The sequence below is a fragment of the Chelonoidis abingdonii genome, chromosome 7 (genome assembly GCF_003597395.2).
Source record: "Chelonoidis abingdonii isolate Lonesome George chromosome 7, CheloAbing_2.0, whole genome shotgun sequence".
NCBI lineage: Eukaryota > Metazoa > Chordata > Testudines > Testudinidae > Chelonoidis > Chelonoidis abingdonii.
In genome coordinates this window covers 58,761,331-58,786,432 of record NC_133775.1, presented here as the reverse complement: position 1 = coordinate 58,786,432, position 25,102 = coordinate 58,761,331, and the positions used below count along the sequence as shown (strand labels likewise).

General features: G+C 44.3%; 1 protein-coding gene across 8 annotated transcripts in view; it reads left to right on the top strand.

Moving 5' to 3' along the window:
• The first annotated feature begins 2,389 nt into the window (after positions 1 to 2,389).
• FAM20B (FAM20B glycosaminoglycan xylosylkinase) overlaps positions 2,390 to 25,102 on the top strand; it is a 37,431-nt gene continuing 14,718 nt past the window's right edge. For 3 of the 8 annotated variants that reach the window (XM_032796162.2, XM_032796160.1, XM_032796164.1), the window contains exons 1-5: positions 2,394 to 2,477; positions 13,864 to 14,390; positions 18,050 to 18,136; positions 21,333 to 21,442; positions 24,655 to 24,826. In XM_032796162.2, the coding sequence (XP_032652053.1) occupies positions 14,014 to 14,390; positions 18,050 to 18,136; positions 21,333 to 21,442; positions 24,655 to 24,826 (746 nt within the window). In that variant the 5' untranslated portion in view covers positions 2,394 to 2,477; positions 13,864 to 14,013. Of the gene's footprint in view, positions 2,478 to 5,990; positions 6,158 to 6,442; positions 7,590 to 13,863; positions 14,391 to 18,049; positions 18,137 to 21,332; positions 21,443 to 24,654; positions 24,827 to 25,102 lie in introns of all 8 variants that reach the window. The other 5 variants (XM_075067901.1, XM_075067900.1, XM_075067902.1 and 2 more) reach the window with 5 other exon arrangements.

Genomic DNA, 25,102 nt, shown 5'->3' with positions numbered 1-25,102 from the left:
AAGCCAGCTTTGTGTGGTGAGGATAATTCATCTCCATTTTACAGGAGAGGAAACTGAGGTACAGAAAGGGTAAATGATGGCGGAAGAGCAAAGAATAGAATCCAGGTCTCCTGTTTGTCTGTTTAACTGCAGGGCCATGCACTCCCCTTATAACATAAACATCCTCACCCCACAATTCCACACCTTCACCCACACAATAACATTATTAAGGCTGCAGAGTCAAGCACTCAGATGTTAGGAAATGCCAAAATGAAAGTTGCCTGTGCAACTTTAATTCATTAACCTTGTGCATATGCATTATGATGCAGTTTTTATTATGTGATCACATACTATTTTTTGTATATGACCCTGGCCTCATTCAGGACACAGGATGGATAGTGCTCACTAAAAGAGCAGCTGTTCAATATTTTGCTTTCTCATTGTTCAATGGGTGGCTCCAGGCCTTATTCACTACACACTATTCAAACCCTTCCTGAATACAGAATTATTAATTTCTATGGGCTTTTCTTTGGTGCTTATTATTTCTGGCATTTCTTAACTTGAGTGGTTGGCTTTGCATCCTTAATAATCTTTTAACATAGATTTTTGTATGTGTAATTTCTTGGGTTTTTATAAAAGCAAACTAAAAAATCCAAATTCCATCATGTGACAACATATTGACACCTACATGGATCATCAACAGGACTGGAACCTTTAGATCACCAGACACCTATGACATGAGTTAACAGAGTAACTGATAACAGTAGTGGGTTGTCATCCTCCTCCTCTATGGGGACCAGCACTAGAGGGGAATGAGATGGTTTCACAGCTATTTGCTGACAGCAGAGGAATGATAAGGCTCAGGAACCTTGGGTTCCATTCCAGGCTTTGGAGGGGAGTGTGCTCTAGTAGGCACAAACTCTCTTTTGCCCATTTCCCCCATGTCTGTCCCTTCCAACTTTTCCCTGTCCTAGTCTAATCTCTTCCCCACCCCTAGCTTCTCAACCCAATCCCATTCTCCCCACATAGCCAGTGTGTCTCCTTTCCTCTGCCTTCTCATCCCAGCCCGTCTCCTGGCCCAGCAAATGCTAGTCCCACCCCTTCCAACTCTTTGTCCCAATCCTCCTACTTCCTTGTCTCCAGTCTCCCTGGCCAGCCATTCCAAGTTCTCAGAAATAGCTGAGTTGTTCTGGCTGAAATTTTCCAAAAATGAGTCTAAAGCAGGCAACTGGCATGGAAGATTTCAGCCTGAACAAGTAAATGTTGTCAAAGTTACAAGCAACTGAAAACAGGGTATTATTATAATAGGAAGCTTCAAACACCCTTACAAAGGGTGCTGCTACCATCTCTGTCCGTTATAGTCCTTCTTTTTAAAAAGTAAATTAAGCATGTTTTCTAGCAGATTGATCTAGGGTAAAAGGATTTATCTACACAACAAGCTCCTGTAGGGGTCAGCCAGGCCCAGCATCTGGTTTCCTTCTAGTGTGTGCCATTCTCCCCTCTAATGGGAGAAAGCACTTCCACCCTTTTCCAGGTAAAGGAGGGAAAGCTCCAGAACCTGTATCTATATTTCTCAGCCAGCCATGCCCCAGTGGAAGTATGGCTGAGACCTGGAGCAAATTATATATGCATGAAACTTAAAATGTTGTAGGCTTTGAGTGTCAGTGACTCCTTCCATTACTATCATTAGATCCTTTATTTCTAAAGTAAAATAATTCACCTGCAGACATACTGGGAGGGGATTCAGGTTGTGTGGATCAGGGGCTGAGATAAGGGATCAGTAGAAGGTGTGGCTTCTGGTTCACTGCTAGGAAGAAAGTGGGAAACACTAATGGCCTGGACCCTTCTGACCTTTGGGCGTGTATACATGGAGACACGAACATGAATGTGAATTAACTGTGAATTTAAAGTTGCTTAGTTAAACCCCTGTGTGGGGACACTTATGCAGATATAAAGTGGCCTTAATTTGGTGTAACTAATCCTCTTTAAAATCACATCTTTTCTTAATGTGGATTATTTTTCCTGAGTGACCACTGCAGACAAACCCTAATCTGTAGGGGAGGAGCCAAGATACTTCTTACTACCCCTCTTCCGCAGCAGGTACTACCCCCAACCTTGGACAGCACCCCCCATTGGCTGCTGTTTGCTCCCAGGCCTCAAGCAGGAAAGGGTTAATTGGGTGTGGCTTAGACAGAGGGTCTGGCTGGGGCGGAGAGAGTTAAATTAGGCACGCTCCTATTGGCTGTCAGGGAATAGTTGTGGGATTGTGGAGGTCAACGAGCCGGTCCCATTGGCTGGCGTGTTAAAGGAGCTGCCCTATTCGGGAGCCCCTCTGGTCCTTTCGGTGAGCGAGCGGGGAAAGGTGGGGCCCCATTGGTCGGTGGTGGCGGATGAGGCGGCCTTATTGGTTGCGGCGCCGGGCGCCACCATGTTGGACACCTGGCGGGCTGTTGGCACTGGCAGCGCCGGCTGGGGATGGCGCGCGGGCGCCGGCGGGGGTGAGTACGAGGCGCCGGGTGGCGCCTTCCCGGGAGCGGCGCGCTGGGCTCTCGCTAGGGGCCGGGGTAGGGGAGCGGGGTCAGGCGCTTCAGGCCCGCCGCGCTCGACCCCTTCGGCTTGGGGGCCTCGTAACGCTGCGGCCGCGGCCCTCCGCTGCCTGCGTGGCTCGGCGAGGACGGGCCCCGCGCATACGGGCAGAGGGCGCCCCTCTCCCGCCCGACACGCCCCTTCCCCGCGCCGCGGTCTTCCCCTCGGGTCCAGTTGGGGAGCAGCAGTGACCCCCCGTGTGGTGCCGGAGCGCCTGTGGGGCAGATAACGAGCCCCGAGGGGCGTCGGGGTCTTTTCTCTGGGAATCCCCGCTTCACTGGGGCGATGTGGGGTCCCGTCTGCAGCCACGCTGGTATGTTAGGCGATGGGAAGAGGGGTCCCCTCTGAGGGGATCAGTCACCCACCAGAGTTGGGTCTGCAAGGGTGGAAGTAACTTGCATTGGAAAGCTTGATAGGGCTTTACAGTGGCTGCCTATGGTAGGGACGGGTCTTTAGCACAGATTTCCCTGGGTTGGTTGTGAGCCTTTCCTGAGCATAGCTGATCATTCAAATAAGATCGTGCTCTTGTGAGAAGTCCCCCGAGAAGCCTCCTCTACTTGATTTTGAAAAGTATTTGAATATGCTTCTGTGATCTCTTTCATCTTCGCATTTCAAAGCACTTTACAGATAACAATTAAAGTTATACCCGCATGTCCTAGCAATTAGAAAAATATTAACCCTCTTTTGTAGATGGGGAAACTGAGGCACAGAATGGCTTAATGACTTGTCCATGGTCACGCCAGTCAGCGGCAGCCACAAATAAAACCCAGGAGTCCTGACTCAAAGTTATTTGCTCTATTAGACAGTACACTTTAATTGTTGGGACCCTCTCAGTGGCTGAAGGGTAGTGGATAAAGATTCTCCCCCCCCCCGGCCCAGCCTTCAGTAAAAAGGGATTGTTTGAGTGCTGTCTTGTACTCTAGCCATTTCTGACACAGGACTCAAACTCTAATACACTACAGTGAAGGTTACTGTTTTTATACTGTCATTAGACCTCATAGTCTACCTAGCAGTACCATAAAACCTGCACAGTGAGACCCCTCCAACAACAGGAAAACTGCCTTACGTGATCATTTTATTTAAAAGTATCTCTAAGCATTCAGTGCAGTACAGTCTGTATTTGGCTGACTTTTCCAGTCTTATGGGTGATCAGTCAAGATGTTTCGTTGTGTATCTTACAACAAAAGCAAATAATTTTTTGCTATTTTACCTTATCTCCATTCTATAGGGCCTTTGCAGTTAGATCTAAAATAAACACCTCAAAACAAACAAAAACTCTCTCCACCGTATGTAATTGGAAAATTTTGCCTTTTCAGTAAGTTGGTTCCACTTCGAACAGCCATTGTGGTTATGGGAAAGCTTGGAGGTAAAACCTGTGATTCAGCAAATGACGTTGTCAAATGACAGGAAAAAAAAGAAACAAGTTTTACCCTTGAGCATACAGATTAGATGTGGCGGTCATAAGAAGCATGGATTCAGGCTCCCTTTTTAAAAAAAAAAAAAAATTTTTTTTAAAGTGAGCTTGGCTCAGCATTGAAGGCCAGACCATTGGCTGGTATAAGTCAGTGAGAAAACACGGTTTATTTCCACTTGCAAACCAAAGTCCCGGGCACGGTCGGCTCTACTGTTTTTGCTGCCCTAAGCAGCACGCTGAATTGCCGCTATGGAAGGCAGGGGCAGTCCGTGTGCTGTTAGGGTGGCACCTGAGTTTTCATGGGGGCTGAAGACAGAAGCTGCGCCGTCCCGGACAGCTGAACATAGAAGCTGCCGCCGAATTGCCGCCACCGCGGAAATGCGTGTGCCGCCGTAAAGGCACACGTACTGCTCCCGTCGTCAGCGGCGGCAATTCGTGTGCTGCTTGGGGGCAAAAACACAGGGACTCCTGCTCCTTGCAGATTGCCGCTCCAAGCACCTGCTTGGGATGCTGGCGCCTGGAGTCGTCCCTGGTCCCAGGAGAGCCACATAGATTTTTGTACCGCCTTGCATGTTGTCAACAAAATTGGCAGCTAAGATCTGATCCCAGAATCTATGCTTCTGGTTCTGTAGAGGTGCTAATTACCTTCAGCTTCTGTTGAGGCCAGCGGAGATAGGGTGGGCCCAGGAGTGGCACGAGGGTTTTTGGCGCCCTAGGCGCAGGGCCGGCTTGCCGGTTCCGCGGCTCCGGTGGATCTGCCGCAGACGTCCCTGCGGACGGTCTGCTGGTTCCGCAGCTCCGGTGGACCTGCTGCAGGCATGCCTGCGGATGGTCCGCTGGTTCCGCGGCTCTGGTGGACCTGCCGCGGGACCAGCGGACCGTCCGCGGAAATGCCTGCGGCAGCTCCACCAGAGCCGCGGGACCAGCGGACCGTCCGCGGAAATGCCTGCGGCAGCTCCACCAGAGCCGCGGGACCAGCGGACCGTCCGCGGGAGGTCCACCGGAGCAGTCTGCCGCCCTCCCAAATTCTGGTGCCTAGGCGACCGCCTAGGTCACCTAAATGGAAGTGCCGGCCCTGGGTGGGCTCATCACCTGGCAGGATTGGGCCTATTGTTATTTAAGATTGCAAATAGATTTTCAGATCTCAGTTTGAATTTTTAGTGCAACTTTTTATTTGTCAGCTGAATAAACTTGTTCTTAGCATCATTGACACCAAACCTAGAAGGAAATACATGTCATTTTCCATCAGTTTAACGCCTTTTCTGCACTAGTCTCCTTAAATTACTCCTTTTGCTTATCACTCCACTGGTAGTAGCAATAGGGTGAGTTTTGGTGTCTTAAAAAAAAAAATGCTGGTGTTTACTGACACTTTTATCTTCATGTCAGCTTTCCGTGACATAGTGTTAAAATGCTGGTAACCAACCAGTACCTTGTCTTTGCTCGAGCTCTTGCTACTGCTGCCACTGGTGAAGGTGCAATGGAAGGTGTTTCTTAAAGAAAAAATTTCTAGGATAGGCCCAGTGTCAGAGGACTGCCTGCAGGGCTGTATGGTGAAGGTTGTTACAGACTAAGGGAGCAGGGAGATGCTGTACCAACCAGTAAACTTGTAGGAAGCCGTAAGCAATATATCAAAAGAGTAGTACAGAAGAATCACCAGGTAATGAAAGAGAGGTGGTAAGAGTGTCTGTAAATTCTAAGATAATGTCTGGGGGAGTACGTGAATAAAAGAATTCTATGGTGATAAAATCTATGTAGGGAGAGAGGGTGAGCTACCAAGGAATCTGCCAGAATGGAATGGCTTATTTCATGTGACTGAACTATGAAATTCTGGGTCCAGATCTGACTAATGAGGCCTCTCCCTGTTCTGCCTTATTTAAAAATCCTAATGACCAAGTGAAAGTCTTGTAAATTGTGTCCAGACAACATTGTGACAGGCTCCTTATTAGATAATTTTGATTCTGTCCCTGTAATGGCGTTGCCCTCTAAGTACAGTTCTTTTCTAATTTCTCAGGTGCCAGAGTATACACCCTTTTGGTTTTGTGCTGTGCCTGCTGGGTTTTTTTGCTTTTGGAAAGTGGTGCTGGGCTGGCTTAGAGGTGGTTGGCTGTTGCAGGACCCCAAGTCTTAAGAATATAAATGGATTCCATTTCCTCAACAAGTAGCAGAGAGCTGACTATGGTGAGTTGCTTCCACTGAGAGTGCCAGTTTGGGGAAGGGAGTGGTTTAGCTGCTGTTTGGCTGTAGCGTGAGTAACCTTCCAGACAGGCAGGAAAGTACTGAGATATGTTTTTGTTTAATAAGTGGGTGGGAATGCTTTAGTTGAGACACTTGTATGCACTGCGTGAAAGGACTTTCTCAGGCCTTGCCTACACTAAGGGTTTTGTTGACAGAAGTTATGCTGATGATTAAAACCCGGTATAATTACATTACTTGTACATGTTCTCATAACGCTCCATCTCTCAGCAGTGCACGTCCACAGTTGGTGCTCTAGCATCGACAGAGAGAGCAGTGCACTGTGCAACTCACCACCTTCTGCAGCTAGGGGGTGTGGGAAGGCAGAATGGGTTGCAGTGCATCGTGGTAGGGGCTCAATGTCTCATGATGCATTTTTCCATCCCATTGTTCCATGGGCTTCCGAGTGCATTTTGTGGCATTTTTCAACGGTCTCTGTTTACTGTGCACCTGCCATCTCTGTCTGAAAGGATGGATCCTGCATTGTTCTCTGTCACTGTTAGGAACACATTATGGCTGGTCATGCAGTATATCATGAACACCCAATCTGAACACAAATCAGAGGTGCGTAACCTGTTATGAACCATGGAAAGAAACAACACCAGATTACTTTTGGCATTCACGGAGCAGTTGGATGCGGAGGACTCACTTTTAGGTTCGGGAAACAAGCACTGAGTGATAGGATTGCATGCAGTGGCTGCAGAATTTCAGATATGAAAGCCACCTTTCTGGAATTGTGTGCAGAGCTCACCTCAACACTGCAGCTCAAGGACACCAAAATGAGAGCTGCCTTCTTGATGGAGAAGCTTGTGGCAATTTCTGTGTGTAAGCTGGCTACTCCAGGCTGCTACTGGTCGATTGCAAATCAGTTTGGAGTATGGAGATCCATCACTGGACCTGCGTTAATGCAAGCGTGCAGGGTCATTAATCACATACTGCTATGAAGGACTGTGACTCTTGGTAATGTGCATGAAATGGTGGATGGCTTTGCAGCAATGGGATTCCCTAACAGCAGCAAGGCGATAGATGGCATGCATATCCTAATTTTGGCCTTGGACTATCTTGTGACAGAGTAAATCAATAGAAAGGGGTACTTCTCTATGGTATTGCAGGCACTTGTGGCTCTCCGTGGCTGTTTCACTATCAACACGGGGTGGTCCAGGAAGGTACATGATGCATGCATCTTCAGAAACTCTGGACTTTACAGAAAGCTGCAAGCAGGGACTTTCTTTCCAGACCAGAAGATTCAAATTGGGGATGTTGAAATGACCGTAGTGATCCTGGGAGACGCAGTGTACCCCTTACTTCCGTGGCTCATGAAGCCTTATGTGGGAAACCTGGACAGCAGCAAGGAGCACTTCAACATTAATCTGAGCAGGTGCAGAATGACCGTAGAATATGCCTTTAGCAGATTAAAAGCACACTGGGGCTGTCTTTATGGCAGGTTAGACCTGAATGAGGAAAATATTCCTATGGTCATAGTAGCCTGCTGTGTACTCCATAATATTTGTGAGGCTAAGGGTTAAAAGTTTCACCTGGGGTGGAGTGTGGAGGAAGATCGCCTGGCAGCTGATTTTGAGCAGCCAGATACTAGGGCTATTAGAGGAGTACAGAGGGGGGCAGTTCGAATCAGGGAGGCTTTGAGGCACCATTTTGACAATAAGATCCAGTAATGTGTCATTGCAGCGCTCTTCCCATGCTTTGTTAACTTGCTGCCTTTCATTAAAATTTTGATGATTCCTGACTGTGATTTGTTCTCAGCAAATGATCAAATTGCCACTGTGTATTAATTCCAGCAGCAACCATAATGTGTAGGAGACAAAGAATGGTTATCTTTCATGGAGTATTTTTAATTAAATACCAATTAACAACATACACAGAAGGCTTGGTGGAAAGGGAGATAACAATGAAGGGCAGTGTAGGTGCCTGTATATATAAGTGGTCTGTTTTTCAGAAGTGTTTAACACCAATAGCTCCCTTGGAAATCAAAGGAATCTGTGGTTGCTCAGCGTTTCTAAGAATCAGTCCACTTATATATAGGTGCCTAAATTTTAGGTACCAAGTGTGACAGTCTTTCACTAAGTGCTTTAATCTGTTCAGTATTGGGATAAATAAAACCTTATTAGGTGTTCCCATTGTAGATAGTAGTGGTTCTGAAGTGGGCTGCCTGATCCAGTGTTAATTCTCATAAATCTCTGAGATATTTTAAAAAAGGAAACAAAAGAAAGCAAGTTCCTATACTAGTTACATTTAAAATAACGAAGTGAAATAAAGTGAGTGAATGAATAAATAAAGATATAGTGGGTTGAAGATAAAATTCTGTTCATATTAATCTGCTTGGTCTTTTTGTTACACTCAGGATGAGTGTTTAATGTCTTAGGGGGCATGTTTTGACTGCAGTGTTAGGGTACGTTTACACTACGGGATTATTCCGATTTTACATAAACTGGTTTTGTAAAACAGATTGTATAAAGTCGAGTGCACGCCACACTAAGCACATAACGGCGTAGCGCTACATGGTTCCGAGGTAGGTCGATTTGCGAGCATTGCACGTGGAGCTACCCATAGTCCCAGCTCCTCCCTCGCCCTTAGAATCTGGGTTGAGACGCCATGGCTGAGGGGCAAAACATTGTCGCGGTGGTCTGCGAATGTCGTCAGTCATTCCTCCTCCGGGAAACCAACGCAGACAATCATTCGCACCTTTTTCCCTGATTACCCTGGCAGACGCTAGCATGGCAACCATGGAGCCGTTCACGTTTTTTTTTTTTTTTTTTTTACAGTCACTATAATGTGTACTGGATGCAGCGGACAGGTATACTGCAGCGCTACACCAGCAGCATTCATATTGCTTTGCATGAACAGAGATGGTTATCAGTCATTCTGTACCGCTGCTGCCGCTGGGTAAATGCACTGAGATGACGGTTATCTCCCTCTTACGCGCTGCATACGTGGGTGCCCGGCTGAGATATTGGCCGGGGGCGCAAAAGCAAAACTGGAATGATCCCTGAGTCAATCCTCCTTTATATGGTTTCAAAAATAGAATCAGCCTGCTAGAATATGGGCAAAGTGACTAGAGGACCAGTATCAGAGAGGAAGCACGCTACTCCTGGCAATCCCGCAGAATGAGTGCTACATTCCATCACAGGACCCCTGGCAACACCCGCAACCCGTTGCTTCCTCCTCCCCCAACCTCCTGGGCTACCGTGAAGCAGTGTCCCCCTCATTTGGTCATGACGTTATAAAGAATGCAGGAATAAAAAACATGACTTGTATGAATATAAATAGGGGAGTCAGCCTCCAGCTGCTATGGAGGTGACAGTCAAGAGGACAATTAACGGTGTGGGAGGACCAGCAATCCCACTGCTAGAAATCCAGCAGTACAGAACGTTTTTTACACATGAAAGGAGGGGGATGAAAAGCTCAGCCCAGTTTACTATGATAGACTTAAACCAGCCGTTTCGTAACCATCTAACTGGAAGACCAGGAATCATTCTATATTTACCCAGGCCACACCCCCCGGCCTGGCTACGCTCAGGCTACAGGCTTCAGCAAGATCACCACTGGTGATAAGGACGCGTTACCATCCTACCACATATCCACTAGGGAGGGGAGAGGAGCGAATACTGCGCTCCTGCAGCAACGCTTAACCCAGCACATCAGTAAACTAGGGTTACATTGAAAAGAAGTCAAGAAACGATTTCTTCCTTTTCTCACTGTGGGGGGGGGCCGGAGTAAATTTGAAGGAGCTATTCCCTGAACCACATCGGACAATGTGTTTGAACCTACAGGCTTGGGCTCACCAAGAACTGCAAACATTCGGGAACGCTGTGGACTGGGGATAGCTGGAGCCCCTCAGACCTTCCTCCAATGAGTGTCCATTGATCCTGCTGTCCCGTTACGCTTGTCATGCAGCACTGTGTAGCCTGGAGATTTTTTATTTTTCAAACGCTTTGGCATTTCGTCTTCCTGTAACGGAGCTTTGATAGACACAGATTGTTTCCCCATACAGCAAATAATCCAGTATCTCGCCGTCGTCCATGCTGAGCTCTTTTGGATTTTGACTCATGCCCACCCGTGGCTGATCAGAAGCTCCACGCTGGCAGAAACAGGAAATGAAATCTCAACATTTCTGCGGAGCTTTTTCCTTGTGGATGCCTCTGCACAATGCACCGAGGTCTTTCAGCTATTGTACCTCTTCTGAATTCGCGAGTACTTGCCGGCTAGTTGGTTGGCACATTGTGGGACTACCTTCTCTGTGGAGGCCATACTGTCTGAGTTTGCGCCACACTCCGTACTAATTCCCGAATGCCGACAGTACCCGGATTTAACGCAATTTCGGTGGCGCTCTCACATGGGAGACAATGAGTACAGAAACTAGTCTTTAAACGAGCCCTTATATTGATTATAAAATGAGTGTTGTAGGTACGTACGACGGGTAGATCGCCGTTTAACTGGACGATCTGATCTACTCATACTCGATAAACTGCTGTTAACAGTTGGGGTTGAACGACCAGGGCCTAGGCATAGCTCTAACCTCCCATGTCCACCATCCTATCATTCCATAGCTCAGTTAAGTATGTGCTTAATAGTATGATAGCCTAGTTAATCCCATCAAACTTGGAGGATATTCTGGAGCTCAAATGCTCTAAAACTGCGTAGGAAGGTTAGAGTACACGCCATAGGTGTGATGCATACGAACAAGATTATAACTCACAGCTGTTAATCTATTAACAACAGAAAAATTGGAGAAGTGCCACAAGAAACCCATGAAATTCAACAAGGACAAGTGCAAAAGTCTGCCACTTAGGCACAGAAAAACCCCATCCCTGCTACAGCCTGGGGACTGTTTGGGCTTAGTAGCAGTGCTGAAGAAAGATCTTGGGTTACGGTAGATGGAAAGTGACATGAGCCAACAGTGGTGCCTTGTTAGCCAAAAGGCTAATAGCAATACTGGGCTCAGTATAGTAGGGATGTTCCAGCAGATCGAGGGAGTGATTACCCTCTATTCGACACTGGGAGCGCATCTGAAATTGTGCCGTTTTGGGCCACACTAAAAAGACGGTGAACAATTGGAGAGAGTCAGCGGAGGACACAAAAAGATTGAAAGATAGACACCATGACTTATGAAGGAGACTGAAGGAACTGGGCTTATATTGCCTGCAGAAGAAGAAACTAAGGGGGATTTGATAGCAACACCTTCACTACTTGAAGGAGACTCAGGAGGAGGGAGCTAGCTTTACATCAGTGGTGACGGAGGACAGAACAAGGAACAATGGTTGAATGCGAGCTGCGGAAGTCCGAGCTGGATATAGAGAAAACTTTCCTGATAGAGAGTGGTGAATAATGGAAATGGGTTAACTAGAGGTGATGAATCTCCATCTTAGAATTTAAAGTCCGGCTAGACCGCACCCTGGCTGGGATTATTTAGGGAAAATGGTCCTGCCTTTAGCAGGGGGTTGGACTAGATGACCTCGTGAGGTCCCTTCCAACCTTTTGATTCTATGATTCTATTTCTGTATAGTTTTAGTGGTGGTTAGTGGTCACTCAAACTAGCTTGAGTGGAGTAACCCCAATGTACTAATTTGAGCTAACTGTTGCAGTGAAGGTAAACCCTGTATCCTGCACTTGCAGGAGTATGGCCTTTTTGGTCAGTTGAAGGTTTGCCATCAGTACTGCTGATTCCCATTGCATACCATAGACGTTCTGTTCAGAGAAATTCTACCCTGTCTAGATAGAACTGAAGGATGAATTTTAGCTTATGTGAATTTCCTGGCTCATTTCCGATCAATACCAGGAGAGGTTCTTTTTATAATTGGCGGATCAGATAAGTATTACATAGATAAGGTGTCTGTAGTGCTAGATTGAAACAGCTCGGGCATTTTATCTCCTTTTTAATTCTTCCTTTTCCCTTCATGGGATCTGGTGTGTTGAGTGACTAATCACATTAGATAAGTTTTTTCACATGTCAGCTGCGTGCAAGTTGCCTTTATAATGACATTGTTTACATACTAATATCTGAAAAGGGGGGTTATCAATAGTGTTTGAGAAGCAAGATGTGTGACCGGAAATGAGCAATCTGATCTGAACTGTCACCTCACGAATGTGACAAAATAAAAATGATGGGCCTAAAGTTACTATCTGTTATGCTGCACATTTAAAACTGTTAGCCAGCTGAACAAAGAGTCCCTTTCAAAATATGGAGATCTGTTGATTGGGTGTGGAACTGCTTGTCCCTAGCTGTAACTTGTCATTTGGTTTAAAAGTGGGTCAGTAGGCTGTCCCCCATCTTATAGTTTTAGTCTAACATTAAGATTTCATGCAGGAGTGCTCCTACTGTGTCTCCCTGAGGACAGCTAGGAGCCCAAGGATATCTATCTCATTAAAACAAAGTAGATTTGCACCTACCCTCATCTCTTCAGCGCAGGGTATATGGCCTGCAGACACACACAGATTCTCTCATGCAGTGTAGTCCATCTTAAGCTGAACACGTGGGCCGCAACTTATGTGCTGAAGGTGGGGATGGCTGTGATCTGTATTTGGCCAGTGGGATGCACTTTGGCTGTCCTTGTGTTGTAGATGGTAAAACTGATGGTAAAATAGCTAAGCAAGTGCACCTCTATTACTTGTTTCTTGAATAAGTAACTTCTGCCTCCTCCATTTATTGCCTATCCCAGTGAGCATCTACAGCTCAGGATGCAGTTTGTGGCCATTTTGAAAAAAATTGTTTATGTTCCTATGTGCAGTCTCCACCAGCTCCATGAGTGTCCTACAGTGATAGTGATTTAGTGTCAGTTTTCGTCTGCATTCTGGTTATGTTTAATAATGTTTGAATATTCTTTTCTTGACTTAATTTAACTGGATTTGATTAACTGCTCATCAGATGGGCCTTAATTGATAACGATTTATCAGCCAAAACTTATTGAAGAGGGAGATGTCTTGCATCCGTTTTAAATACGAAGACATAGATATGTCACAGCATAATTGCTTGGGCTGAGGTTTTAGAACAGAGTGATTTTTTTTTTTGTTTATTTCCTTTGTGTTTGTGAGGCTGTTAATTGTGTATTGTTTATTTCTCCTCTATTTGTTTGCTCTGGAGATGTTTTTGGCTATCACTTTTGCAAACTGCTGTGAAGGATGGATTTAGTACACCAGAATTTAGTACACACTTTTGATTTTCTTGGGGTAGCGCAGAGAACTTGGAGATATTATAAGGGCCACATTTTTTTTTTAAATGAGCATTTTCTGCTTTTAAATGTTGGACCATCAACTTAAATAATAATTCTTTCCAAATGTTTTCCCTACTGTACTTAGAATAATTTCAGTTGTTACTTGTAAGTGCAATAATAGAGAATGTTCCCTCTATTTGGCAGCCTTTTATGTATATCATTCGTTTAACTGAATCAGTCCATTCCCGTTGTTTGTGTGGAGTGTTCACACAGCAACAAGGGAGAGTATTTACAAAAGAGGAAAGTGGGATTGTGAAACCACAAATATTGGCAGGAAAGCTTGGGCCTGGGGTGCAAGTGCAGCATTCTTTAACATGCTTAGCAAACATGACTAGATTTGGAGTTGGTGGTACCGGAGGATCAGTTTCCGTGAAACTTACATTTTTTCTTTTTTCTTCCTTTCTTTTTTTTTTGGTTAATTTATAGAGGTACCAGAAGATACTTCCGTGATGATAGACCCACAAGAGTGAAAATTGTGAATGAAATGCATTCACATTCCCCTCCTGACCCTGATCTCTAATAGACTTCCTGTAGCCCTTGGAAGAGAGGGTCAGGAGAGAAGGGTTGAAGGTCACCATGAAGCTAAAGCAGCGAGTGGTGCTGCTGGCCATCCTCTTTGTCATCTTCATTTTCATGAAAGTTTTCCTCATTGACAACTTGGACACTTCAGCTGCCAACCGGGAGGACCAGCGGGCCTTTCACCGCATGATGGCAAGCTTGCGTGTGGAGCTAGACCCCCGACTTGATCATACGCTGCAGTCCCCCTGGGAGATTGCCGCCCAGTGGGTGGTACCAAGGGAAGTGTATCCCGAGGAGACGCCGGAGCTAGGGGCTGTTATGCATGCCATGGCTACCAAGAAAATTATAAAAGCTGATGTGGGCTACAAAGGGACCCAGCTGAAAGCTTTGCTGATACTTGAAGGGGGACAGAAAGTGGTGTTCAAACCTAAGAGGTAAATATACCTATCAGTGACTGGATAAAACACCCTGTTTGAGTTTTTCCTCTCTGTTGATTCATTAATTTGTAAACTGATATATGTTCATATTGCATATGATGCAGTCTAGTATTCAGAAGGTAGAATGGAGCTATGCTGGTCCTTTGGTAATATTCAGCTTGTCTGCCAGCTGAACCTGAGATTTTCAGCATTGACCTCCAAACCCAGCCTCTCTCTAGTTCAGAGACATAATCAACAAGGTTGGTCAAACCTTGCGGTGCTGAACACTAGCTTCTGACCAGCATTGCTGGCCAGATGTCGGGTATCTGAAGAGGAGTCATGTAGCATTCCACAGTGAGAGGCTAGTTGTCATGATCTGGGTGCTTTATGGCAGTGAGAGTCATGGGGTGTCAAGAAATGGAAATTGATGGCCATCTTCAAACTAGGCCTAGAAGGTTGCGGTGCTACCAGTGGAATGTAATATTTTATGTTCTTCCTTGTATTTGTCAATATGGAAATTGCATTTCTGCCTTGATTGAACATTTTCTCATTCCACCATAAAACTTATTATGTGACTTGTGTATTCCTGTAATGCTTTCTAAGTTAACTTTCCTTGAGGAAAAGGTGGACTGCTGGAATTTTCAGTGCCATTTCTCTAATGGTGACTTGCACACCTGGTTTGGAGTTACATCATTGGACTGTATTGTGTTGAAACACTATGAACTTTTTGCACTGAAGTAGTGGTGATACAGCTTGCACAGGATACTGCATGCATATTGTAATCACCATGTCTTGTTACTGTATTTCTGTAGTGCTTTTTATATAACTGAGTACCATAAAGAAGTACACAAAGCCTTAAGTTACATTCCAGTAATGGAATGTTGGTGTGCAGGCAGGCAAAATGTACACATCAAGGACATGTACAGTCAAGAATGTTTTTAAAGGAATGCCAGACAATTTATGGTGGTATGCAGTGCATGTGAGAAAAGAAGGGGATGCAGAGAGGAATTTTTGGCAAGGATGTAGGAGTTTATCCCTACCTCTTTTTCGTAGGATTCTGGAAGTTTTTCAGTCATTGCCCACACTTAGCTCCACAGCAGGTAGTCAGGTTCCCTATTTACCATCTTTCTGATTGAATCCGGTAGATGTGGAGAATTAGCAGACTGAGTGGGCAGTCAAAAAAGTAGAGCCCTGTGCGGATACGAAATCTATATCTGTGAATATAAATTGGTATCCACAGAGCTGCAGGGCTCTACTGGGAACTGCAGCAGTGAAAGCAGCAGTCTGGTACGCTGTTGTTCCCAGGAGCAGCTGGGATGGGTACCATGCTCACCAGCAGCTGTGGGCAGGGCTGGGGACGGTACAACCATGCTGGAGGAGCTGCTGACATGGGGTGCTGGCTCCTGGGAATGTTATTAACCATTAAGAAAGGGATAGATGCTAAGGCTGAAAATATCTTAATGCCACTATATAAATCCATGGTATGCCTCATCTTGAATACTGCATGCAATTTGGGTCACCCCATCTGAAAAGATATATATGATTATTGGTAAGGGTACAAAGAAGGGCTACAAAAATAATTAGGGGTATGGAACAGCTTCCATATGATTGAAAAGACTGGGACTGTTCAGCTTGGAAAAGAGAGCTAAGAGGAGATATGACAGACGTCTATAAAATCATGAATGATATGGAGAAAATGAATAAGGAAGTGTTTATCCCTTCACGTAACACAAGAACCAGGGGTCACCCAATCAAATTAATAGGCAGCAGGTTCAAGGCAAACATAAGGAAGTAGTACTTCCTACAAGGTACAGTCAACCTGTGAAACTTGTTGCCAGGGGATGTTGTGAAGGCCACAACTGGAACTTGGTTAAAAAAAGAATTAATAAATTCATGGAGGTTTGGTCCATCAATGGCTACTAGCCAAGATGATCAGGGACACAACCCTGGGTGTCCTAAGCCTCTAACTGCCAGAAGCTGGGACTGTATGAGAGGGGATAGATCACTCAATAATTGCCCTGTTCTGTTCTTTCCCTCTGAAGCATCTGGCATTGGCCACAGTTGGGAGACAGGGTACTGGGCTTGATAGACCATTGGTCTGAAGTAGTATGGCCATTCTTATGTTCTAAAGCAACGATTTGACTGGACCTCTCCTCCGGGTCATAAGTAGGGCTCTGTGTTTGTCACGGATTCCATGACTTCCTGCAACTTCCACAACTTCTGCAATGGCCAGGGTGGCTGACCCCAGGACCACCCAAGCAGCTGGCCCCATGGACTGCTGTACTGGCTCTGCAGCCAGCCACACCAGCCACTGCTGGAGTGGCTTCAGGACCAGCCGCACCAGCTGCTACTCTCACTGGCCCCTGGCAGCTGGCTCTGGGGACCACCTGAGCAGCAGTCCCTGGAGTAGTGGGAGCAGCTGCAGCTTGGCAGTGGTCCCAGGGTGGCTAGAGCAGCGGCTGGCCCCAGGGCTTCCCCCACAGTGGTGCTGGAGCAGCTGCTGGCCCCCTGGGACTCTCCCCACAGCCGCTGGTGCTGCGGGCTCCCCTTCTGGGAGCGTTTCCCCCCCCCACCCCCCATTCAGGTATCTGTGGTATACATAATGGACAGGTCACGGGCTGTGATTTTTTTTGATTTTTTTTTTTTTGTGTCTTGCCTGTGACCTGTCCATGAGTTCTACTAAAAATATCCATGATTAAATCGTTAGCCTTAGTCATAAGCTATCCTCTCAACCAAAAGATGGGTCAGGATTAAAGCACACTAGCAGATATTGTGGCAGACATGCACTGCTGCAGTACCTGTTCTGGGTAGTCCCTAGGGCTATTAATTGTCTAACTTGCACTAACTAGCTGCAAATTTTAAGGATTATTAGATCATCTAGTATATCTCATGCCATAAAATTTCACTCTGTTACCTCCATATTGATCTCAGTAACTTGTGTTTGACTAAAACATATTTTACAGAAAGGCATCCAGTCTTGATTTGAAAACACCAGGAGATGTAGAATCCACCATTCTCCTTGGTAGTTTGTTACATTGGTTAATCATCTTCAAATTAGAAGGCACTCTTTTTAGTGAATTTGTCTGGCTTCAGCTTCCAGCAATTGAGTCTTGTTATGTCTCTTTCTGTTAGATTAAAGAGCCTGTTAACTCCTGGTATTTTTGCCCTAGGAAGATACTTATTCACTGTAATCAAGTTACCTCTCAGTCTGTTATTGACCCCGTTTATACATGCAAGGATTGCACTAGCACTTTTGGTCACATCATCACACTAGGAGCTGATGTTGAGTTTTGTCCACTATGATTACTAAATCCTTTTCGGAGTCACTGCTTTCTAGGATAGGGTCCCCAATTCTATAGATATGGCTTGTATTCTTTACTCTGAGGTGTATGACCTTGCATTTTGGTTGTATTAAAATTCATTTTGTTTGACTGGTCCTAGCTTGTCAGGTGACTGAGATCAATTTGTGAGTACCCTGTTCTCACTATGTACCTCTCTGCTAATCTTTACACTCTTTAATTTCACTAACCTCATTCCTTCTCTCCCACAAGAAATCATTTTGGAGGTGACCCAGAGCCAATTCCACTTCAGTGATTCTTGCTTGTGTGACTCTTAACTTTACTGAGGAGAATCCCCCATTAATCATTTTGTTTTTCCATCATTCATTGCATTTACAGATATGCCAGAGACTATGTAGTAGAAGGAGAGCCGTATGCTGGATATGACAGACACAATGCGGAGGTGGCAGCCTTTCACTTGGACAGGTATGGAACTATTGGGTTCACTATTTAATTATTCTCTTGTTTTTTGTTTTGTTTTGTTTTTATTTTGCACCAGTTCACTTCAGAGAGGGTGCCTGAGACATCAATCTCCAACCTGCTCATTGAGTAGAACAAAAAATGTTGTTAAAACGTCATGAAATGATAGAGTCCAATGAGCAGGGTTTCTGCGAAAGGAAATAATATCACCCTAACTTATTAGAATGCTTAGCACATGTCAACAAAGTAATGGATAAAAAAAGAACAAGATGGGCACAGTTTACGTAGACTTTCAAAGGGTTTTAATTAGGTTCCTCACGAGAGACTGCTAAAGAAATTAAGTAGTCAGGGGTGAGAGGTAGAGTATTATCATGGGTCAAAAACTGACCAAGAGACAGTGAGAATAAATAGTCAATTTTCCTCCTGGCAAAAAGTGAAGAATGAGGGTGCCTTAAAGTTCTGTACTAGGTCTTGTGTTTAGTATATTTGTCAGTGATCTGGGAAGGCGGGTGAGCAGTGAGAAAGCAAATTTTTTTCCAGATGATATAGTGTTGTTTAGGTTAGTCAAGTCCACAGAGGACTGTGAAGCACATCAGAGGGACCTAACCAAGGTTGGTGAATGGGCAACATGATGGTAAATGCAGAGTAATTCACACTGGAGGGAAAACATCAACTACTCATATACCTTAGAAGGGTTAAATTAATGATCAATTTGGGAAAGGGGTCTAGGAATCATGGTGGACAGCTCAGTGTGAAGACCTCAGCTCAATGTGCAACTGCTGTCAAAAAAACAAAGATGATAGGATGCCTAAGGAGTGGAAAATACTATGGAATATATTATAACTCCATTATATGAATCAATGGTGCAGCTTCATCTGGAATACTGCTTGCAGTATTGGTCACTCCATTTCAAAAAGGCTATTATATAATGAGGAGGAGTTTTAGAAAAGGGTATAGAAAATAATTGGGGGAATGAAAAAAAACTCTCATATGAAGAAAAAGTGAAAATGTTGGAATCTCTTACTTTAGAAAGGAGATGGTGAATAAAAGGGGACATGATAAAAGTATACAAAATAATGAATGATCTAGAGAAGGTAGATTGGAATGTTCTGTTCTCTTGTCTCGTAACACAAGAACAAAGGGAGATTAAATGAAATTGAAAGAGGGCAAATTCAAAACTGTTAAAAGGAAATATATTTTCACAAACATACAATTCAGCTGTGGAATTTATTGCCAGAGGATACCATTGAGGTCAAAAACTGAGCAAGATTCAGAAAGGGATTTGGTCCCATAGTTAATACTACAGTAGCTTTTAGAAGAGATATTAAGCCGATTGTTAACTGTTAGGAACTGGGTGGTTTCTTGCACCTTTCTCTGACTTGTCTGGTGCTGGACTCTGTTAGAGACAGGATACTGGACATTGGACCATAGGTCCGATCTAGCATGACAGTTGCTGTGCTCCAATTCCTGTGTTGAATTGTTGCTCTGAACTTTATGGCAGTTTTCTTTCATATTCCGCAATCAGGGAGACAAAGTAGGGTCTATTTTCCTGCAGAGGGCACGGTGGTGTCCTTTCTCAGCCACACTTTTTTCCTGCAATAGGATTAGATTGGACTAAATAGAGTAAAGTTTCTGTTTCTATAAGGGATACTGCCCCAGCGCCATTGGGCTCTTGTTTCTCTAGAGCTGTCCAGTGAGAGATTAGATATTCCAATTTTTTCTCGTAATTTACAACCTCTTCAGGATTTGTATGGCAGCTGCCTACTTTCAGTTAAGAAGGTCTGATGGGAGTTCTTTCAGAGCTGAAAATTGTTGTTCCTAGATCTGTGGGAGGGGTCTTTGTGGAGCATGAGTTTGACACCTGGGGTGGATCTGGACCACTTGTACTGTTTTTTTCCTGGCATCCACAACAGCTTCAAATTGCGCAAATTGCAAGCTTTATTTTTTTTGTTTTAAGTATGTTTCTTGTGGTTATGTTGCAAAGATGACCTTGTGAATATGATTCCATGTAGTGCTGTCTTATACCTAAGCAATGGTTCTAGTGAGGTGTGAACTGACATCTTTCCCATTCATCACAATAGGGTGCTAATATTTAACTCTGATACTGACACTTCAAAGGATACTTATTTTAAATAGCCATATGCAAAGGGGCACAGAATTAAGACTATCACATTTGCTCATACAAATTGGATAATTGCACACATCCAAATCTGTTAGACTCTTTTACTATCCTATATATCTCAGGCATGATTTGTTAAGACAAACATTCTTCTTTGCCTATTTTGAATAACGCTTTGCATTTCTTTTGGGCTTTCTGTCTGAGGATCTAAAAGCAGTTTACAAATGTTAAAGAACTAACTTTCATAGTACTCTGTGAGATAAGTATTTCCATTTTACAGAGGGGACAACTGAGGCATAAAGATTTAGGGTGGGTCTTTCAAATGTGCCTAAGTGAGTTGAGTGCAAATTGTATTGATACTTGTGCTCCAAACTCACTTAGGCACTTTTGAAAATCCCACCCTAAACACCTAAGTTGCCTGTGGTCACACAGTAAATCTAACAGACACAGGAACAGAACTCACTGAGAGATTTGTGCTTACCTGCTAACTATCTTTCCCCCCGCTCTCGTGTTTCTAAATGTCTTTGTGCTTTCCAAAGACACCCAGTTCTCTCAAACCAGCTTGTCTGCTCTGAAGTTTAACTGAATTGGAGTTTAAATTACAACAGAGTTTATCAGGTGGTTTCTGGGAATTAGTATAAATTATCTTTCCATGTGGCCAGCCCAAGGCCCTGTGATGTTAGCTTTGAGCTCCTATGTGAGACACAATATATTTTGTGATATGAGGTCTCATTTCCTGGGCTGAGTTCTGTGAAGACACTGTATTTGGCCCTTGAAGAAAAGGCGCATCTCATGCTGCTCTGCAGTGACCACTCAGGTCAATATAGGAGCATTGCTGATGGGCTGCAAAGGGAGTCTCGTACATCCAGCCTTCCTTAGCTAAAGGAAAGTCTTGAAAGAAGATAGAAGGTACAAATGGTGAAGGGTTAATTTCCAATGGGGTTCCAAGCTTAGCACCTGCTATAAGGGAACCATCTTTGAATTTGCTCAGTGGCTTGGAGATTTGATGTGGTTTTTAGATTTGAAACTGTTATCCCTGTTAAAATGCTCATACTTTGTCACCCCTCTTCCCCCCCAAAACAGAATTCTGGGTTTCCGGCGAGCTCCACTGGTTATTGGCAGATTTGTGAATTTGCATACAGAGATCAAACCCGTTGCAACAGAGCAGCTGCTGAGTACCTTCCTGATGCTGGGTAAGTGGGTGCTAGGTATCGTGCAGCCCACTGAAAATAAGCATGTTTATTTAAAAAAGGAGCAGTGGGAAACTGACATAACTGTAGAACAGTTAACTACTATATAGGAACCTGATAAGCTGCTTCCAGCCCTTTGGAGGGTTTTTAACACTGGTGTAACCTTGTTTGGTGGGGAAGTGGGGGTGGGATTATTTTTCAACAAAAATTACAGGCAAACCAAAAGTACGTTCCCTTTTGCAGGTATTTGTTTGAATAAGTATTTTCTTCCTAATGTCAGAAGTATTCAGAAGAATTTAGGAATAGACCTGAATTGAAAAAATTAAATTTATCTTTTACTCTGAGTAAACTCAATGGACGGTTGGAATGATGTAGCTTGCTAAGATATCAGATGGTGATAGATGATGGTGTTTGTGTAGCACCAACAGTGTGCCTGGCATAGCAATATGATTATAGAACTGGATAAGATGTTCATAACTAGATGTCCCAGAACAGTTTCATTCATTTAATTTATAGTAGTAATGTTGATGGGGTATTTTCTGGGGGTTAATGGCTCAAGGGCAGAGTCCTGGCTGGTGGTCATTATGCCTCAGAAAATGTCCTGTGCTACAACCATTAGTACTTCAGTCAGATTATAAAGTATCATATTTCTTTATCAGAAAACATATTTAGAGACAACTGTTCATTAACAATGTATTGTTTTTATGTATGTATGATGGGCAGGGCTGGTAGCACTTATTATTAAGGTTGTCAGACACTTTCAGTTATAAGACTGTATTTTCAGTTGTTTATAACTCTGCCAAACTTTAACTGTTCAGGCTGAAATATACCATGCCAGGTCTCTGCCTCATTCTGAGGTTGTGTTTTTTTTTTTTAAATTTCAGTCAAAATGATTCAGCTGTTTCAGAAAATGAGGCTAATGAAAAATTTTTGTTTTGCCTATGTTCAAAAAGTCAGGCAACTCCTTTTTTTTTTTTTTTTTTTTTTTAAATGGGGGAGCTCTTGTGTCCCCATTCTGTGGAATAGGGTCTTGAAATTTAGAAACATGGTGGCCTTTGTGACGGGGATGTGCCTTTTGCTACCCCCTGTGAAACCTGACTAAATTTGGCCAAGTTATAAGCCTTTTAAAAATTTGAAGATTCCATCCCCACTAGGCATGCTGCAGCCAGGGCCTGAAGGAGGACTCTCTCTCTAGTCACAGCTGTTGTCTTTGCTGTGGCTGGGAGTGTTACATGGAACCAGTGTCTCCTGTGCTGTCAGTGCTCCCTTTGCTGATGCCAAAGCAGCATGGAGGGAGAATCTGTCTGATTTGAAAGCAAAGGGGACAAGCACCAAACTTGTGGTGATGGGGTGCAGAGGAGTGGGTCAGGACAAAGAGCCGGGGCAGTGTGTGGGGAGATAGAATGAGAAGCCAGGGTGGGGGACAAGGTGGTAGGGTGACTGGAGGTTGGGAGAAAAGAAGCAGTTTAAATGAGGAGCTCGGAGGGGAAACTGGGAATGAGGAGCCAGAAGGTGCAGAGGAACTAGGGCTGGCTGGGCAAGAGACTGGGACTTGGAGATGGGTGTGAAAAAGATTGGAAGGATGTAGCAGCAGGGGTGAAAGTGAGGGGTTGGGGGCAGGGAGGGATAGGCAGAAGAGGCTTTGCCTATTAGAACACATTTCTCTCCAGAGTCTGAAATGGAACCTAAGATTCCTGAGTCTCATCATTTCTCTGCTGTCAGAAGCAGTGAAACCCTCTGGCGGCGTCCCATCCACCGCCATGCCCAGAACTAGTCCACATAGAGCAGGGGTAGGCAACCTATGGCACGTGTGCTGAAGGCGCACATGAACTGATTTTTCAGTGGCACTCTCACTGCCTGGGTCCTGGCCACTGGTCCGGGGGCTCTGCATTTTAATTTAATTTTAAATGAAGTTTCTTAAACATTTAAAAAACCTTATTTACTTTACATATAACAATAATTTAGTTATATATTATACACTTATAGAAAGAGACCTTCTAAAATCGTGAAACTGTATGATTGGCACTCGAAACCTTAAATTAGAGTGAATAAATGAAGACTCAACACAGCGCTTCTGAAAGGTTGCCAATCCCTGACATAGAGGATGACAACCTACTATTGCTATCAGCTACTCCATTTGCTTGAATGGCAGAGGTCTTTGCAATAGATTTTTAAAGGATCCAGTCCTGCAGATGACCCAAGTAGATGTCAAAATGGTGGAATTTCTTTCCTCCCCCCATATGCTTTTTTTTTTTTTTTTTTTTTTTTTTTAAACCTAGGATATAACACACAAACTTAATATAATTAAATTGCAAAGCCAAGGACTCGGAAGTTAGGAAATGCCAGAATTAAGATTGCCTATCCTTAGTTTGACCCCTTTGTGCATGATCAAATACTGTTTTTTCCCTACTTCATCCCTCTTCTCATTCACTGCACTGGATGGTAGTGCTCACTTAATGAGCAACTAATTCAGTATTTTGTTTTCTCTTCATTGTTCAATGTCATAGTCACAGAATTTAAGGCCAGAAAGGACCCCCAGATCATATAGTCTGGTCTCCTGTATATCACAGGTCACCAGCCCCCTCCTGTTAAATCCAGCAACCAAAATTAAGTCAGGCTATTATGTGCTGCAGGCAGAGACTAGGAAGGACAGAGATGAACCAATGCCTGAGTCCTGTGCAATGGCATGGGCAAGTTTAAAGGAGGATACCCGGATAATCCCCACATGCTGCAGGGAAAGGCAAAGTGGCCTCTCCCTGCTCCAAATCACTGCCAATGCAACCTGGAGGAAGATTCCTTCCCAACCCCACATATGCAGTCCATTAAACCCTAAGCATGTGAGCACAAGAATTTTTTTTTATTTCCTAATGTCTGAGTGCTTGACTTTACAAACTTAATAATGTTCTTCTAATGTAGTTTTTTGTGTGTGTGTTTTCCCTTGTCTATTCAGTGGATCCTTTTAAAGTGAGCTTTTCATCTTGTCAAAGATGAATAATTTCCTGTTGGTTAGCTCTCCATTTGTAACTTCTTTCCAAAAGAAAGAGAAGTTTTGGTTTCCTCTTGAGGGAAGGAAGAGGAAGGCGAAATGAAGTGAATTGTTGAAAGGACTTCTTTGTGGAAATCTCTCTAAAGGTCCTTCAGGCTGCTCCTCTCTTTTGTTTGAGCTTCCATAGAGTTACTACTCTTCTTGTGATATGTTTTTTTTGTTTTTGAAGGTAATAGTACCTGTTTCTATGGGAAGTGCTACTATTGTCGAGAAACAGAACCAGCTTGTGCTGATGGAGATATCATGGAGGGGTCAGTCACGCTATGGCTTTCGGATGTCTGGCCTCTTCAGAAGCACCGGCATCCTTGGGGAAGGACTTACCGTGAAGGCAAATTGGCCAGGTATAAGAACCTCATAGGCCTACTGCAGCAGTTCAGAATACACCAATCTTTGCAGTGACTTGGGCTGTTTACAGAGCAGTGTTCACAAGATCCAAAGGAACTTTCAGCCAGTTTTCTTGAAACAGAGCTACTAGTGAAGGCCTCTGATGGGACAAGCATTAATTTGAGTGAGAGGGAAAAAATCCTATGGACATCCAGGAATGCTAAGTGTCATTTTTTTCCCGGACTTCTTCCCTGGAAAGTAACTTGCCACACAAGTCAGTGAGCAATTCAGCC